The 14,333-nt window shown below is 43.1% G+C and overlaps 1 protein-coding gene across 1 annotated transcript; it reads left to right on the plus strand.

The window, feature by feature from the left end:
* The first annotated feature begins 510 nt into the window (after window positions 1-510).
* Window positions 511-13,684, plus strand: BCL7A (BAF chromatin remodeling complex subunit BCL7A). Its single transcript, XM_058158625.1, has 6 exons — window positions 511-851; window positions 7,621-7,702; window positions 8,839-8,935; window positions 9,863-10,030; window positions 11,085-11,206; window positions 12,060-13,684. The coding sequence occupies exons 1-6, from the start codon at window positions 760-762 to the stop codon at window positions 12,132-12,134; spliced, it is 636 nt and encodes a 211-aa protein (XP_058014608.1). The 5' UTR covers window positions 511-759; the 3' UTR covers window positions 12,135-13,684.
* The last annotated feature ends 649 nt before the right edge of the window (window positions 13,685-14,333 follow it).

Consider the following 14,333-nt stretch of genomic DNA (forward strand, 5'->3'; position numbering starts at 1 on the left):
TCTCTCTATCTCATATTTATCTATCCATATCTATCCATCCATCCATCTCAATGACTATCTATCTCTCGTATTTATCTATCCATCATATCTATCCATCTATTCATCCATCATCTATCTCAATGTAACTGCTTATCTATTTATCTATCTATCTATCTATCCCTCCCTCCCTCCCTCCCTCCCCTCTAATGTCATGGCTAAAAACCAATATACAAAAAGCTAGAGTCTTTTATTTTTAATATATTCTTTTATTTTATTTAGTTTTATGCCGCCTATTCTGCGGACGGCATCGGCCAAGGCAGGGCAAGGTTGAGGAGGGACCACAAAGCCCATCTTCCACTCCGCTCCTTTTCCCTTCGACGCCTCAGCGGCCGCGCTGACAGAAAAGGGCGGGAACGCGCCGGCCACGCCCCTCCTCCAACAAGCCCCCCCCCTCTACTCCCACCAGCGCGAGCCGGGAGGGGATCGGCGCCTGCGCGGCGTGTCCCGCGCCTGCGCAGTCCGCTCGGCCCGCCTCTCCCGCCCACCGCCTCGGCTGGCCTCCCTGGCGGCCTCGGGGCCTTTCTTCCCTCCTTCGAGGCGGGGCGGAGCCGGCCGGGAGGCTTCATTGTGCGTCCGGGCGCCGCCGTCAGCCAGGCCGGGCTCCTCTCTCTCCTCCTCCTCCTCCGGCAGCTGCCCTTCCTCGCCCCTCAGCTGCCGAGCAGAGCCGGCGCGCCGGCGCCTCAGTCCGGGTCCCTCCGCCGTCTCCGCCACCTCAGCAGCATGTCGGGCCGGTCGGTGCGGGCCGAGACCCGCAGCCGCGCCAAGGATGATATCAAGCGGGTGATGGCGGCCATCGAGAAAGTGCGCAAATGGTGAGGAAGGGGCTCCGGGAGGGGGGGAGGGGCGGGACACCCCCCCCGCGGAGACTCCCCCCGCCCCCCCCCCCCGGAAGACCCCCGACCTGCCTCAGAAGCGGCTCTTGTGGGCCCCGAGGCTCTGGACTACAACTCCCATCGGCCCTTGGCCGCGGCTGAGTGGGCCGATGGGAGCTTCAGAAGTCCCCCTTTCTCCCCGCTTTGGAAGCCCGGAGTCCGCCTCCATGTGGGGCGGTGGGCGGTGGGGGTCGTTGTTCGGTTCCTCCACGGCCCTTTCTGAGCCTTTGGTGGGGAGGGAAGGAGATGCCCCACTCGTGGCATTGCCTCCCCCCCCCACAACACACCTGGCCACGAATCCAGGTGGCTTCCCTCTGGTGGGAGTCCCTCCGCCCCCCCCCGCTTCCGTCGTTGGTCCTGGGCTCTCCCTGCCCTCATCTTGACCCTCCCTCTCCTGCCATCTCCAAGCAAGGGAAGCCAGGGCAGGATCTTGCTCCCTGGGTCCTTCCTGAAGGTGCTGGACAGCAGTGGGATGGCCTTTGAAGGATCTGTAGCCAGTCCACGAGGCTCACCGGTGGTCCCCCGTAGAAGAGAAGATTGGTAGCTCCGGGGTTGAAAGGAGAAGGGTCCTCGGTGCTCCCTAAGCCTTGGTGGTTTTCTTGCAGACGTCTCGTGACCCGACTAGGGAACATCATCAGTGGTAGAAGAAAGAGGGGTTTGTGGGGAGGAGGAGGAGGATTGTGGGGGCCTTGGTGCTCCTTGAGCTTGGCGGTTTTCTTGCAGACGTCTCATGACCCGACTAGGGAATAGAATAGAATAGAATAGAATTTTATTGGCCAAGTGTGATTGGACACACAAGGAATTTGTCTTGGTGCATATGCTCTCAGTGTATATAAAAGAAAAGATACGTTCATCAAGGTACAACATTTACAACACAATTGATGATCAATATATCAATATAAATCATAAGGATCATAAGGATTATCATAAGGATAAATCATAAGAACATCATCAGTGCAAGAAGGGAGTGGGGTTTATGGGGAGGAGGAGGAGGATTGTGGGGGCCTTGGTGCTCCTTGAGCTTGGCGGTTTTCTTGCAGACATCTCATGACCCGACTAGGGAACATCATCAGTGCAAGAAGGGAGTGGGGTTTGTGGGGAGGAGGAAGAAGAAGGGAAGGAGGAGTGGAAAAAAGGAAGGAGGAGGAGGAGGAAAAAGAGAAGGACTGGGGTCCTCAGTGCTTCCTGAGCTTGGTGGTTTTCTTGCAGACATCTCATGACCCGACTAGGGAACATCATCAATGTTAGAAGGGAGTGGGGTTTGTGGGGAGGAGGAAGAAGAAGGGAAGGAGGAGTGGAAAAAAGGAAGGAGGAGGAGGAGGAAAAAGAGAAGGACTGGGGTCCTCAGTGCTTCCTGAGCTTGGTGGTTTTCTTGCAGACATCTCATGACCCGACTAGGGAACATCATCAATGTTAGAAGGGAGTGGGGTTTGTGGGGAGGAGGACCATGACTGGTGCTCTTTGAGCCTGGTGATGTTCTTGCAGACGGTTCATTATCCACCTAGGGAGTATCATCTAGTGTGACAGAATGTAGCAAACCTCACACACCCCTTGCACTGATGATGTTCCCTAGTTGGGTTGTGAAATGTCTGCAAAAGACAACCAAGTTCAGAGAGCACTAAGGGGATCCCACAGTCCTCCGTAACACCCCCACCTCCGCCCTTCTAGCACTGATGATGATCTGTGGTTGGGCCATGAAACGTCTGCAAAAGAATAATCGGCACCAAGGACCCCGGCCTTCAGAGGTTTTTTTGGCAGGGTGGTGGCGGTAGGGGTACCACCCAGGTATATTGGGATCTTCTCAGCTGCCTGTGCTGAATAGTGAAGGTGCGGCTTTCACCACACAAGACATACTTAGTCATTAAGGTGTGACTTCTTTACGTTCTCTACCAGTTGTCCTGCTACCATAGGCCTTCAGGGTGTTTTTCTCTGATATGTCCTGTTCCATTTTCCCCCCTGTAATTGTTAGCTTAGGGTATTTTTTAAAATGTCCAAAGTATTATGATGCAATATTCTTTTGAGAAGTGCTTTGTTCTTTTTTAATTCTGTGCTTCAAGTCAAAACTGCTTGCTTGTATTTTTCTGTTGATTTAAATTCTGAGCAGAACCAGAAAGAGGCTACTTGAGTTTGTCTGATACAATTAGATTGTTGTAACCTTGATAAATTCATCCTTTTTTATTGAATGTTTGCAGCTTGTAACGATTGCATGCTTTTGAGAAAGGTTGTATGACTTTTATTGTGGAATTTTGTATGGCATAATTAAACATAATACGGTGAAATGGTTATTCAGACACAATAAGCAATCATTGTGCAGTTTGGTATTTTTGAATCAGATGACATCTTAAAATGTTCTTCAAGAGAAGTTTAAACAACTTCATTCAATTGCATTATGCCTTGCACAATTGATTCCAGTTCTTAAATAGCAATTTTTCTAGGTGATTGTTAAAAACAAGTAGATCTTAAGAGAAACACTTTTCTCTTACAGGACAATTGATTACAGATTTTTAAAAAATATAATTGGAGAGATCAGTCTTGTGTTGTGCAAGGAATCCAGGTGCTTTCCCCCTCCTCTCAATAGAGAAATTTCAATCTAGAAAAACAGACACTCAGTGAGCTCATTTAGAAACAAGAGAGAATTGACAATACTTGATGCTTTGCTGGTTTTGCATGGTATTTGATTCCTCACCATAAAGAGAAGAAAAATATACCAATCTTTCTTTCTTTCTGCTTAACAAACAAACCGGGGAAAACTTTTGGCTAGTGTTTTCAGTTGCTATAGTAACCGTGAGCAGGTGATCCTACTGTAGTAGCTTCAATTCCTTCAAAAGGAGATTGTTGATGATTCTGACATTTGAAAAATTTGTTCAAGCCAGGAATTTCTCTCTGTGTGCAGGGACATTAGGTTTATTTCTTCCTAATAAATCAACCAAACTGTTCAGCTTGTCTTTGAGGACAAAAGATCAGTTATCTGCTTGTAAATATATAATGATGAATTGATGAGAACATCAACATTCCGATTTCAGTATTTTTAAGGGGAAATTTTGGCATGAAATTAAAGCTTCACCAAATTGCATTGAAAGTTAAAGCTGGCTGTAGAAATGTGCTATTGTGTTAAGTAGCACAATGGAAGCCAACTTGTACCAAGTATTCCAGGCAATACAAAATGTGATTAAATCAGAACTGAAGAAGCCCATCCGTCAGGTTACTCAGAAATCCAAGCATAACATTATGAACAACTTCTGAAGTTGTGATATGGCATCATTTCATTTTCTTACTGGACATGATGAATTTTAAGTGTTTTCTATGGTGGCTTATATTGATTACTATGTACTTGGATGTTTCCACAAGTATAATACCATGTTTCCCTGAAAATAAGACCCTGTCTTATATTTTTTGAACCCCAAAATAAGTGCTTGGTCTTATTTTCAGGGAGGTCTTATTATTTTGGGGTGCGTGGAGCAAGACGGGGCTTCTCTTGCCATCTTACCTGATTTCCAGCTCTGCGTTTACATAATTTTGGGGAGGGCTTATTTTCAGGGGGATGCTTATTTTAATGCATGTACTCAAAAGCCCGATTGGGCTTATTATTAGGGGATGTCTTATTTTCGGAGAAACAGGGTATAAGTCAGTGTGTACAATTTTCGAGGTGATGTTAAGCATGGTAGGTGTTAGAATTGCTTGGATCAAAGCTGTATTTAGATGCAATTAAAACTGTAGAGTGCTTGAGTCTCTATTTTTTTGTAGGTGATGAATTTTCCATCTGTATCATAATTAGAAAAATATGTTTTAACAATTACAGGTGGAGTGATGAGTTTATGGGCAACTCTTGTTCCCCCTCCATTTATTTTGATCAACTGGGTGCCAACATACAAGAGTTGGGGATTGTGTGTATGTTCATTTTATGGGGGGGGGGGAATCCTTGGGACTTCCTAATTAGTATAGCTAGCGTTTGGGCTGTTGCCACTATTCCTTGTTCACTTGGCAGAAGCAATCCAAGACATTTCATAGCTCCAGGGTTTGGGCTTTACAGATCCAAAATAAGATTATTGTTTCATAATTCCAGTCATTCTCAGGGGAAAAGTTAAAGGCAATGGATTTGAAGACACAATACTGTATAACAGACATGCTTCATGGGAAATATTTATATCTGGCAACAGTTCACTTATCTTAAAACTTGGGAACCAACAAACCATAAATTTTCTCATGTATTTTTTCCCAGTATCCTTTTACATGCTGATTGACAAAGCATGTGGTTTGATTACTTATGATGATGTAGCAAGATCATTCTTTAAACTTATTGAACAGACCTAACTCCTTCTAAAAATTCATTTTAGATGCTTACTTTAAACACTCGTCGACAGTGTATTTTGAAATAAAATCTGTGAGAACATATTCGTGTTAAATACAGAGAAATACTGTTCGACTTCATTTCAGATAAACAACAACAAGAAACACCTACAGCCACTAACACCATTTCTATCATTCCTGCAGGTTAGATAATGTACAGCAGAGAAATAAATAGTGCATTTTATCGTGATGTGTAAACCACGACAGTCTCTGTCATATGTAAGGCAGAAATCCAGTTTAAAGAAGAAGAAAACCCTTATGCCTGTTATTGTCCTCTTCTAAAATGGAGGTTAATCATTAAGACGTATGTGATTTGTGTAATACCTGACACATTGCAACCATCAACAGGGGAATTCGATTTAAAATGAACTGTGGGCTCAACATGATGACATGACTTTTGTTTGGCATCATCTTGTATGGATAGCCCGGAAGCCTGAAATATTTAAGCTAGGACTTTACCACTGGTGGTTTAGGAAGTTGCTGAAGACCCCCAAAGTGAAGTGATTGAATGTATTAATAACGTTTTTTCCATGGTGACTGGAAAACATGCTGAGTGAATGCTGGCAATTTTGGAATTGCCCAGAAGGTTCAGTGGCCAATGTTTCTTTGAAATGTTGGATGGCTTGCTGTGTTTGCTTTAGGTCAACTGTTGAGAGCAGATACGTGGCTTCCTTTCTTGAGTTTCTGCTGTTAATGAGAATTAAGAAGGCTTTCGGCAAAGTGGCCTTGTCAACTCTAGTCTAGTCCAACCTCTGGTTGAGTCCCACAGATTTATTGTGTCATCTCCATGGGGTGTGTTTAGATGAAAATTTTGGGGTCCTTTATCTTGGAAGGCGTTCTGTACAGTTTTCTTCTGGATCAGTGTGCATTTCTGATGCCACGTTGAGGGGGGGAGGCAGGGTGGTGCTATACGGCCTTCTGTTTGCCAGATGGCTCTTTCCCCCTTTCTTAGATTGATCTGCTTAGCACATAGTAAAATGGGAATGTGAAGTCGTATCTTGCAAATATTTGTTTTAACCCAACGTAGATGCCGATTGGGTATATTTTGAAACGTGTGGGTGATCATATACCTTTTATTTCATCTGCAAACTCAGCTGTACTGGGGAAGCCGTGTATTTAAATCCTGTTAAAAGGGTCGTGTTTAATATCTGATTAAATAATATTGATGTGAGTGGTAGTCTGATCCAGGAAATTAGAAATTCTTAGCATTGTCTGTTAACGTGTTTGCATAAGAGATGTTTATCACGATTCACCTTGTGCCAGATACTCAGAGAAAACGGCTTTTATAAAGCAGAGCTGCTTGCATTAATGCACCTCTAATCCCCGAATTAGTATTTCCACAGTACTGTTGTAGGTGATCTCATACAAAGACTCAGAAGTCCCTGATGCGCTTTTTGTCGCTTCCTTCATTTTTTTGGGATCAGAGAAAAGTCCTTGAGTCACATTTATAGGTCTTTGACAAAACCAAATAGTGAGGAAAGAAAAAGGTAATTTAAAAAGAGATGTGCTGTATTTTTCAGACTATAAGATGCACCCAGATTTAGAGGAAGAAAACAAGAAAAAAATAGTTTTTGGCCTTCATGCGTCCCGTTTTTGCCCTCCCCGGCCCCCAGAAGCATTTTGCAGGCCAAAAACAGGCCCATTTTTGGCCTCCTGAACCCTCCGTGCATCCTGCTTTTTCTAAAAACACACCCGTTTTTGGCCTGCAGAGTGCTTCTGGGGGCTGGGGAGGGCGAAAATAGGATGCGTGGAGGGTTCGGGAGGCCGGAAATGGGTCCGTTTTTGGTGAAAACGGGCCATGCGGAGCACAGCAGAGTGCTTCTAGGGCCAGGAAGGGCAAACGCAATGCGTGAAGGGTTCAGGAGGCCAAAAACGGGCCTGTATTCAGTCTATAAGACGCACTGAAATTTTCACCCACATTTGGGAGGGGGAGAGTGCGTCTTATACTCCGAAAAATACAGTAACTGTCAACTGGCAGATTTAAACAGCAAAAAAAATGCGAATAAAGGGATAGTGGAGAAAAAGAAATGAATGTATCTGTTAATAAATAAAGGGGATTCATTTAACAATTGCAGTAGTGTTTGCTTAACAACTGTTGCAAAAAAGATAGTAAAATCGGTGAGATTCATTTAACAACCACCTTGCTTAAGAATGGAAATTCTGGTCCAGTTGTGGTCATAGATCAAAGACTATTTCTCCTTATTTTATGAAATTGTAACTTAAGTTCCTCCTGCTTTATGTCCTGTTGTCTCCCCCTGTAGACGTGAGGCTTACTTTATTTCTTCTCTTTGTTCCCTGCGTTTTGCACAGAGGCTTTGAGATCATCCCTGTAACCAATATTTATAATTTTGCCACCTTCTAGGGAGAAGAAATGGGTGACCGTTGGCGACACATCCCTTAGGATCTACAAATGGGTGCCAATAACAGAGCCCAAAGTAGATGACGTAAGTATTTCATGATACCCCACTCGTATGAAAGTTTAGAGAAAACAACTATTTTGCCAGCATAAATAACATTGTACTGAATGTTAAGCGTCCTTTCCTAAAACCTTTGTCTTACGTGAAACTTTCCAGTGAACCCTCAGTTCTCTTGATAGCAAAGGCCTTAGGAGCAGATTTCCTCTCCCTTTTGTGGGAAGCCAGACTTTTCAGCTCAGCCTCTGGGGAGTTGCCGATGACATCATATGAAAGAGTTCAGCTCACCAGCCTTTGCAGTTACCTTAGACCAGTAAACATTACTGTGCACCTAGGCGCAGCTGTTGTATTTTTCACCCATCTTGCCTGCCGAGGTGCCGCTCAAAACAGACATCCTCACTATTAAGTCAGGGCCTGTCATGTTGCCATCTGCCTCTGATGATGTTTGCCCGGCCCTCCTGCTTTTTATTTCTGGGCGAGCCTCCCTTGCGATCATCTGGGTTTTCTTTCCGCTCAGCAGGCTCTCGGTGTATTGAGAGCGGTGCAGCTGGCACTTTCTCCTAGAAGACCAATTACGTCACCTTCTAATTGAAACTGCCGCATCCTTTTTCATGCCTGTTTTCTCCTCCCCACCCAACACAACGGATGCTATTGTCTTTCTCTACTGCTTTATCTTTCGTAATGGCGCTGGGGGTGGGTGGGGGTGGGCAGACGCCGGCCCTTACGCACCCAGCGAGGTTTGTGGTTCTCAATTGACCCAGTTACTCTCACGACTAGCGTGGACATGAATAAGTGGTATTAAAAACCGGTAACGAGTAGACAAGGCTTAACACAAATTCAGACCAAAGTTCATCCTACGGACTTTATCGCCATGTATAAAAACATGTGAATGTCATAAATGAACATGTAGAAAGAAGAAGACGAAACATAAGTAGGTTTGTTTTTTTTTGAAGGCTGTGTAATGATCATTGTCAATATTCCTTTTCAAAAAAGTTCACACCTTTCTGTTTCAAATTAAATTTAAAAAAGGCAGACAAACTAGCCAGCAACAAGGTGGTTTAGGTCAGCACAAGAGTGGCAGTTTTGGGGCTCAGATTTTAGTGGAAAAGCCTCACTTTCAACGTAAGTCCTGCCGAAACTTACCATCTTCCTCTCCCACCTCTCAGAAATCCAAAAACAAGAAAAAGGGCAAAGATGAAAAGTGCGGTTCTGAGGTGACGACCCCAGAAAACAGCTCATCCCCTGGGATGATGGATATGCACGGTGAGTGGGGCGGGGGGGGGGGGGCTGATGCCGGGGAAACGCTAAGCCTTCCTTAGAAGCAATCTTAGATTTAGCTTTGAAGAGTAGCAACTGACAAGGGGCTGAGAAAACAGGCACCATTGAGGCTAACTAGTTGATCATTAAGGCACTTGATTTTTCCATTGTGCTGTAATCCAAAAAGCTCTTTTATATCAACTAATAAAATAAATAAATAAACCTCTACTTTTATTTGGTCTTTTATGTAAATGTGTATCCCTGCAAGTTTCTTTACCCCACCCCAGTATAAGCCCAGTAACCAGCGTGATTACCGGGCTTAAACATTTAGTACTGGGGAACTAAATCCTCTGGGATCTGGCATCTTGTCCCTTGTGTGGCTGTAGCTTCGTGCTGATTGCATTTTGGGGCCTTTTAAAAATAAAAGTTTTCCAAATGTTCATCTCATCTAAGAGGAGGTTTTGAGACACGGGGGGTGCCTGTGTCCCTGGGAAGCCTCCAGCCCGATAAAAGTTGAACCTGAAAAAAATGAAGATCTTTCTCTCCTCTGGAGCACATGTTTAACATTTAAAGTGAGTCATTACATGTTGCCATGGTTACCCTCCGTTGAATCTGTAATTTTCCCGTTCTGGATGTCTCTCCGGGAGGATAAATGGGTGAAGTGGTAGCTTTTCTTAGCCTCGTTCAGCAAGTGCCTGAGTGGATACTGTGATGTCAGCCGTTGTGCCCTGGACAATTTCCTTATCAGGGCCAACCTGTTGGACGTCACCTTCTGTTATTCAAGCACTTCGGACCCTGAAGGTCTAATCAAGCAAATTTGTGAAATGCAGATTTGTGTGGCGCTCATCCGGGTATCTGTTTCGGCAGGCGTGGGGTTGGAACCTCATCGCCTGGATCAGCCTCTTTCACCAAACGGATCTCTTTTGTTTGCAGATGACAATAGCAACCAGAGCTCTATAGCCGATGCTTCCCCCATAAAGCAGGAGAACAGCAGCAACTCGAGTCCTGTGCCCGAGCAGAACTCAACAGGGCAGGTAGACGGTCCTGGTTCAAAGTCGGACGATACTCCGACGGATGCAAAAGAAGAAGCTGGCTCAGAAGGTAACGATGGGAACCATTTTCCTGCAAAGAGTTGGTAGGCAAAATGTATGGTGCAGGTCGCTCTATGTCTTGTAGATGATCACCGCTTGGTGTTAACTCTCTACTCTTTAAAAGCAGCCCCCACCTTTCTACCACACTGGAAACCGATTCTCCATTTAATGCCATCTTTACTCTTAAAAGACAACTTTCATCAGTTGAATCACGGAGACCGCATCTCCTCAGCCACTGGTTGAGAATCAAATATTTGCTGTCCCTCTGACAGTTACTTAGTGATCAAGTTGAAGATCAAGCTGGACTTTAAGGCCGGGAAAAATTTATTAAAAATGGAGTTTCAGAACAGCTCTTCCTAAGTGATTAGAGCAGTGTTTCTCAACACTGCAACTTTGCCAAGCAGTTTGATTTTCTTCCCCCGCCCCCACCTAAAAAAAAAAAAAATCTTGAAAGACACAACAGGAAGTTTGTCCAGCATACAAATTTGTCTTTTTATTATTGGGGCTTTGAATTCTGGATCGCAAACTACCAGCTTGTGAAGGCTTGAAAAGGAGTTACATCCACACCTTGCATCTCACAGAAACACTGTCCGAATGTTTCACATCGATTCTCTTTCACATTGTCTAAAATACCATACATCCCTCTAGCGGTGGCTCAAAAATGTTCTAGTCAGCTGAATTCTGCTTTTTTTTAAAAAAAAAAATCCTCTGGTTAAGGAAAGAGATCTGTGAGCCTTTATATTAGATGAAAAGCACAGCTTCACCTTTCCATTAAAAGTTATCTTTAATTAAAAACTTCTTTTTAAAGCAGTTGACGCTTGCTATTGGCAAAAAATTTTTTTGTTTCTCCCTTGCTGTCCTGCAGAGAAGAAATCTTTAGCATAAGTATGTCCAATTTTCAAGAACAGAAGCAAAAGTGTCCTCAGAACTGCAGTGGCAATAAAACTCAGCCGACTTCTCTTTAATTTCTCTTTAATCTGGTGATAGAAGTGAATTGAAAGCACCAGAAGGTCGGATGATTTGAGAGCCGTTTTCTTGCCATTTCCCCCCCCCCCCCACTCCAGATGCGTCTGATGAACAGAATTCACAGTCTTCAATGGAGAATTCCATCAACAGTTCAGAGAAAGTTGAAACAGAGCCTTCAGCGGAAAATGACACAACCACAGAGACGTCTAAAAACTCTCAGGTAACGGGGGGAGAAAAAAATCCCTCATTTTTATCCTGCTTTTTTGCATCTCTTGTTTCAGAGTTAAATCGTAATTCTAAATCCAGGGAAGCTTGAGACAGCCACTTAGCTAATCGGCTGCCTGAAACAAAGCCTAGCTTTTCTGACGCACTGATTGAAATGAAGTATTTGTTGCCCTTCTGACAATTCCTTAGCTGTGAGGCTGAAAAACTACCTGCTGGCTGGGGGATTCTGGGAGTTGAAATCTACCCATCTTAAAAGTAGCCGACGTTGAATAACACTGGATTAAAGTGTGCTCTATTTCCTAATATTGAGTGTTTAAAAAAAACTGGAAAGATTATTTAGGGTGGTCATCTGGAAGAGAACCAATTTTGATCAGTTAATTCTGCCAGTTTTCTTCATTTTAAGATTCTAATAAGAAAACACGACGATTGGATTAAGGTTATAAGGATGAAATGTTTCCCCCCCCCTTTTAAATCTTTAAACGTGGCACCAGTAACTGTAGTACAAGAAATGTGTAACCCTTTGGATTATTTATAGCCCACATGGAGAGTAAGTTTCCCAGATGTTCTTTTGATACACTTTGGAGAACTTTCGAAGATTTCTTTAAATACTCATTGTTATATAGAGAGAAGAGCTACACAAATAGCGCTATGCTCGATGAGCTTCCAGTGTGATGTTGTACAGAAATCAATCCTGCGATTTGGAAAAAATATACAAGTAACTGTGGTCGGACTCACGAGTCCCCTTTAATAATCCTGACATACAAAAAATAACCGGTTAATTTTATTTATTGCTAATGCTAATTCTCCCCCCCCCTCCTTTTTTTTTCTCCCTCTTTCCCTGCATTAAGGACTCTGAAGGAGTGCCACCTCCTAAAAAGATGAAAGTGGAGACTCCCTCTCAACAAAATATGGATGAAATATAAACTTTAGATTTTTCCTGGGCGGTTTTTATGTAAAGGTACATCAATGGGCTAAATTGTCGAACAACCGTACATAAGCATCTTCTTCTCTTGGATGAGGAGGGAACTCCTATAAACTTTCCAAGTAACCAGGTGAAAATCCAAGGAAAACCAAGCAAACATTTAATCTCTTCAGACACTGAAAACTCTTCGTTTTTTTTCCCCTGTGAAGCAAAACTGTTGAGCATTTAAGTTACTGTCTCCGAAATGGTTAGAGTAAAACACTCAGGAGGGGTCGACGCACTGTTTCTAATGTCAGAATTACAATTATGCTGCTGATGTATTTTTTTTTTCTCCCATTCTCTATTTAACATTATAAGATATTTAAGAATGGTACAGGTCAGGTATTTCTCTTCACATGTGAAGTTCAGGTTCTGATGTGATGTCTCTTCTTGTTTTGGGGTTTGTTTTTTTTGTGTGTGTGCCTTGTGTCCCAAAATGGAAAAAAAACTAAACAAACAAAAACAAAGCAGGGCTAATTCTGCAAATTTCTCCTTTGCAAAGTGGCCTGTTTGTACAATGCCATATAAAATACGTTCCGTTGTTGTTGTTTTTAAACAAATACTCTGGTGCTTACTGTCCTGATAAGAGATAACATGAGAGAAATTAAGAAGCCATTTTCACAGTTGGAGGGTGGGGTGGATGCTCACCGATGATGCTTGTTTTTCCTGCACCTCCAGGGCTCACTTTGTTCTTAAGTAAGTAAACTGCACTACCTTGTGTGCCCCCCACCCCCCAAACCTTGGTTTTACAGACTTTTCGTAGTGGAATAATGTGTCTACAAGGCTGCCCAGTGTAGCCTTCTTAAAATTGATTGACTGGTTTCTGACGTTTACTTAAATTAGTTTTGGTTACAAAAGCAAATTATGCGTTTTAAGGACTTGAATCTGGAAATCTGTATTTGAGCCTTCTTGTGGCTTCGTTACAAATGGATGTAACCTGAATGGCAGGTGCAAGTTTTGAATAGATCCATTCTCCAATCATTTTTAAAGATTCAACTGGATTTCACCGTTTTGTTCTTTCACGAGATGTTGACTGTTGTCCAACATTTGTGTACTTGAGGCTCCTTTGTCTCAAGATCTGCTTGTAAATACAGCTTTGTGATTTTCGGAATCTCTCGTTCAGACAACTGTGTCCCGTGCGCACTTGACTTGGCCACAGAAGCTGGTTTAATGTAGCAGCTGAAAAGGGCTAAGTGGCTTACACATTTGGGGTGCTCTTATGCCAGTTGCTGGGGGCAAAAATCCTGTGAAATCAACGCCGCTTCAATCGCAACAGATTTGCACTTTGTCGTTTTCCAATGGGGCTACATTGCGGCTGGACTTGCTAGAGTTTTGCACACTCAAGGCCTGGATAAGCTCCTACAGCTCCTATGGGTAGGTGGGAATATTCTCTGCCTCTAGCAGAAGTGGTTATAAAAAGTAAAAGGCAACACATGAGAACAAATGCCTTTTGTCACGACAACTATCAAACAGTTTACGCGTATCTTGCTACGGAATCAGTGGGTGGCTTTTTTTTTTTTAAAAAAAAAGCTTCCAATCCAGACACTTCCCTTAATAATTGCTCGTTTGAAAAATACGTATTTCTGACTTCTCCGACGGTGAAAATGGCTTTAGTTTTGACTACTGTACTGCATTTGCAATTAATTATGAAAAAAGAAAAGAAAAAAGGTTTGGCGAAGTGAAGGTGTCGATTCTGACCTTCCATCAAATGTTTGTAGAGGGGTTAACTGCATAGAAAGAGGCCGTGCGTTCAAATTTGGGGAGATCTTCTCATTTTTGTGTTGAAATAAATATTTGCATCTCATCAAAATTAATTTTTTTTCTTGCAAATTATTCACGACAGCAGTGTGCTTCTTAGAAAGTCTCTTTGTGCCTGGATCACAGATTCATTAACTATCCAAAAGAGACATTATTATTTGCACAATATGCAGAATTAAATGCTAAAGTGATATGTTTTTTTTCCCCTTTTCTCTCATTGATGTATCTGCTTCAGACATGGCGATGACTGGTTAAATCGCAGTTGGTATGAACATGACATACATGTTTAACCAGGGTTTCTGGGGTTTTCTTGGGGGGGGCGGGGAATATGTCAACTGATCTATGAAATAGACAAATATATTTTTTGAACTTAAAAAAAATAATTGTAAATTATGTAGCTTTT

This window comes from Ahaetulla prasina, chromosome 15 (genome assembly GCF_028640845.1).
Source record: "Ahaetulla prasina isolate Xishuangbanna chromosome 15, ASM2864084v1, whole genome shotgun sequence".
Classification (NCBI taxonomy): domain Eukaryota; kingdom Metazoa; phylum Chordata; class Lepidosauria; order Squamata; family Colubridae; genus Ahaetulla; species Ahaetulla prasina.

Bases quoted from the DNA above. Each gene is read 5' to 3' on its own strand.
- BCL7A (XM_058158625.1), top strand. From the start codon at position 760: ATGTCGGGCCGGTCGGTGCGGGCCGAGACCCGCAGCCGCGCCAAGGAT. The intron at 852-7,620 runs GTGAGGAAGGGG...GCCACCTTCTAG, and splicing joins ATCGAGAAAGTGCGCAAATG to GGAGAAGAAATGGGTGACCG. The intron at 8,936-9,862 runs GTGAGTGGGGCG...TTTTGTTTGCAG, and splicing joins TGGGATGATGGATATGCACG to ATGACAATAGCAACCAGAGC.